Here is a 3,484-nt window from a genome sequence, read left to right as displayed (position 1 = left end):
CCACTTACTTTTTTGACTAAGAAGAATGCCAAGTTCGCTTGGAGTGAGGATTGTCAGAAGAGCTTCGATACCTTGAAGCAAGCTCTTATTACATTGCCAGTTTTATCCATGCCATCAGGGCAAGGTAGCTTTGTGTTGTATACCGATGCTTCCAAGCTCGGTTTAGTCGCCGTTCTGATGCATCATGATCGGGTAATAGCTTATGCCTCCAGATAGTTGAAGGTGCATGAGAAGAATTATTCGACTCATGATCTTGAGTTAGCCGCCATCGTATTTGCTTTGAAGATATGAAGACATTAATTATACGGCGAGAATTGTAAGATATTTACCAATCACACGAGTCTCAAGTATTTCTTCATGCAGAAGAAGTTGAACACGCGCCAGAGACGTTGGTTAGGATTGTGACATTAGCTACCATCCAGGGAAAACTAATGTTGTTGCAGATGTCTTGAGCAGAAAAGTACCAGTCATAGCACAATTGTCAGTACAGAGACTTCTTCAGACAGTGATTCAGAGGTTTGATCTAGAAATTTATTCTAGGAGCAGAGCTCCTAAGTTATCTAACTTGACAGTTCATCCTTCTTTTCTAGACCGTATCCGTAGTGGTCAATCTTCAGCTGAGCAGTTGCAGAAATGGAGACTGAGAGATAAGCTAGGGGCAATGTACTCTATACAATGGTCGATGGTATTGTTAGATACAGAGGACAAACGTGGGTACCTAGTAATGATTGGATTAGAGAGGATATCCTGTCAGAGGTACATACAGCTCCGTATTCCATCCAACCAGGGAGTACCAAGATGTATAAGGATTTTCAGATGCTTTATTGGTGGTCAGGCATGAAGCGAGACATTCGACGTTTTGTATCTGAGTGCGTCACTTGAAAATAGGTGAAAGTAGAGCATCAGAGGCCAGCAGGGATGCTCAAAACACTTCCTATTCCTTAGTGGAAGTGGGAGAATATGACCATGGACTTTGTAGTTGGGTTGCCGATATCAGTCAAAGGAGCTAATGCCATTTGGGTTATAATTGACCATATTACTAAGTCAACACACTTCTTGCCAGTAAAGACGAATTTCTCCATGACACAGTATGAAGATCTTTATATTAAGGAGATAGTCAGATTGAATGGAATTCCCATTTCGATTGTGTCTGACAGAGACCCAAGGTTTACATCGTCCTTTTGGAAGAGTTTGCATTCTTCTATGAGGACGAAATTGCTTTTCAGCACAGGTTTCCATCCTCAAACAGATGGACAGTCTGAGAGGGTAATTTAGATTTTCGATGATTTACTGCATGCTTGTATGATCGATTTCCATGGGAGTTGGGAATCGAAGCTACCACTAGTGGGGTTCGCCTATAACAATAGTTTCCAGTCATCTATAGGTATGGCTCCTTATGAAGCATTGTATGGAAGAACATGTAGATCGTCTATTCATTTGGACGAAATAGGCGAGAGATCAGAACTTGGTGCAGAGATTATTTAGCAGACTGTAGATTTAGTGGTCAAAATCCGAGACAAGATGAAGACTGCTCAGAGTCGTCAGAAGAGTTATGCTGATAAGAGAAGAAGGGATCTAGAATTTGCCATAGGGGATCACGTGTTTGTGAAGATAGCACCTATTAAGGGTGTTATGAGATTTGGAAAGAGAGGCAAATTGAGTCCGAGATTCATAGGATCATTTGAAATCCTTGACAGAAAACTGGCTCATCGTGTGGCTCTACCACCGAATCTGGCTGGAGTACACAATGTGTTCCATGTTTCTATGCTGAGGAAGCACATGGCAAATCTATCACATGTATTGAAATTTGAACCGTTACAACTTTTTCCGAACCCTTCATACAAGGAAAGACCTATTCAGATCCTAGACAAGCAGGAGAAGAGATTATGGAACAAAGTTACCAAGTTGGTAAGGGTGAAGTGGTTGAACCATTCCGATGATGAAGCTACTTGGGAGGCAGAAGATGAGATTAGGACTCGCTATCCAGAACTGTTTGGTATGCCTTAATTTCGAGGATAAAATTTTGTTAAGGGGGGGAGAAATTGTATTGTCTAAAAACCAGTACACGTAAACCCCATATATGATTAAGTTTGTTAACTTATCTAAATAATTTAAAATGATTTAAATGATGCATGTAAGATATGTATATTATTTTTATGTTTTTATATGCTCTTGTTTATGAAAAATTAAATATTTTCTTGAGTTTGAGTCTTTCAGGTGAATATTCGATGTTTGGCGGAGACCAGAGACGATTAAGGTGATAAAAATTAAATGTCATATTTTATTTTTAAGTTAAAAAATTATTTATTTTTAATTATTAATGAAATATAGAATTTTAAGGTCTAATTTAATTTATTAGATGAACTAAAATATATTAAGAATTTTATTTGCAATTTTCGAAAATTAGGAGTTAATTCTTTAACTTATGATTTATTATTTTATAAATTTTGTGTGCTTAATTATGAATAATTAGTAGCTTATACATTTATTTAATATAATTAAAAGTTAAAAAAACGAAGAAAAACACAAAAACTCACGCACACATGTGTACTCACACTTTTTCACACACTAAAACTAACCTAAAAAGCTAGGCTTGTGCCTCCCTAGAGCTGTAGCCTCTTGAGCACTCTTCTTAGAAATATTCTAAAGATTTTGGTGAGTTTTTGTAAAGAAAAACGTCAAGAAATCATCCTCCGTTCATCCTCCACGTACCCTCGCTCCGGTATTCGTTTATTCGAGCGTTCAGACGAAAAGACATGTTCTAAACCTTTCTTGACACATCGATCATGTCATATATGTGTATTTGATGTAAAACACGCATGAAAAACATTGGTTATATGTGCAAATTTTGATTGGTTATGATATAAATGATTTCTGAAAATTTTTTGTCACCAGAATCCGTCATCCTCTATTATTTCAATTTCTACGATTTATAAGTTGTTTTGCTGGAAACATTTTCAACATATGATTTTTAGTACTTGTGTTATCTTCGATTCGATAGTAAATTCGTAATTTCGTATAAGAAACGAGGGCGATTTGATTTTTATCGTAAAACTGCGCAACCTGTGAAAATTCTATGTCACAAAACCCATCATCCTCTATTATTTTGATTTTTGCGATTTATAGGTTTGTTTTCTTGAAATGTTTTCAGCATATGATTTGTAGCACTATGTATTACCTTCTATTATATAGCAAATTAGTAATTTTTTAATACGAAACGAGGGAGATATGATTTTTATTGTAAAGCCGCTCAATCTGTGAAAATTTTGTGCATGTTCTTCTCGTTTTCTTCAAGTTTTTGGTTGCAGGCTTCGCGTTGATCATCCGGGCTGTTGCTGTGTGGATACATGTTTTAGGATGTGTGTAGATGTCATTTAGCAGTCCTTAAAGAGTAGGAGGTCGCCTGGTCGAGCATGAAGCCGTAGGAGACGCAGGCTGCCTGCATGCGACCATGAGGGAGCTATTTGTGTTTGGTCCATTGGTT

The 3,484-nt window shown here is 37.2% G+C and overlaps 1 protein-coding gene across 1 annotated transcript; it reads left to right on the top strand.

The window, feature by feature from the left end:
• The first annotated feature begins 966 nt into the window (after positions 1-966).
• Positions 967-2,007, top strand: LOC142537536 (uncharacterized). The gene is made up of 2 exons (XM_075643046.1): positions 967-1,166; positions 1,698-2,007. Exons 1-2 carry the CDS (start codon positions 967-969, stop codon positions 2,005-2,007), a joined length of 510 nt encoding a protein of 169 aa, XP_075499161.1.
• Positions 2,008-3,484: the final 1,477 nt, after the last annotated feature.

The sequence above is a fragment of the Primulina tabacum genome, chromosome 2 (assembly GCF_025594145.1).
Source record: "Primulina tabacum isolate GXHZ01 chromosome 2, ASM2559414v2, whole genome shotgun sequence".
NCBI lineage: Eukaryota > Viridiplantae > Streptophyta > Magnoliopsida > Lamiales > Gesneriaceae > Primulina > Primulina tabacum.
Note: the sequence above shows the minus strand (reverse complement) of the source record. Positions and strands in the feature narration are given on the sequence as shown.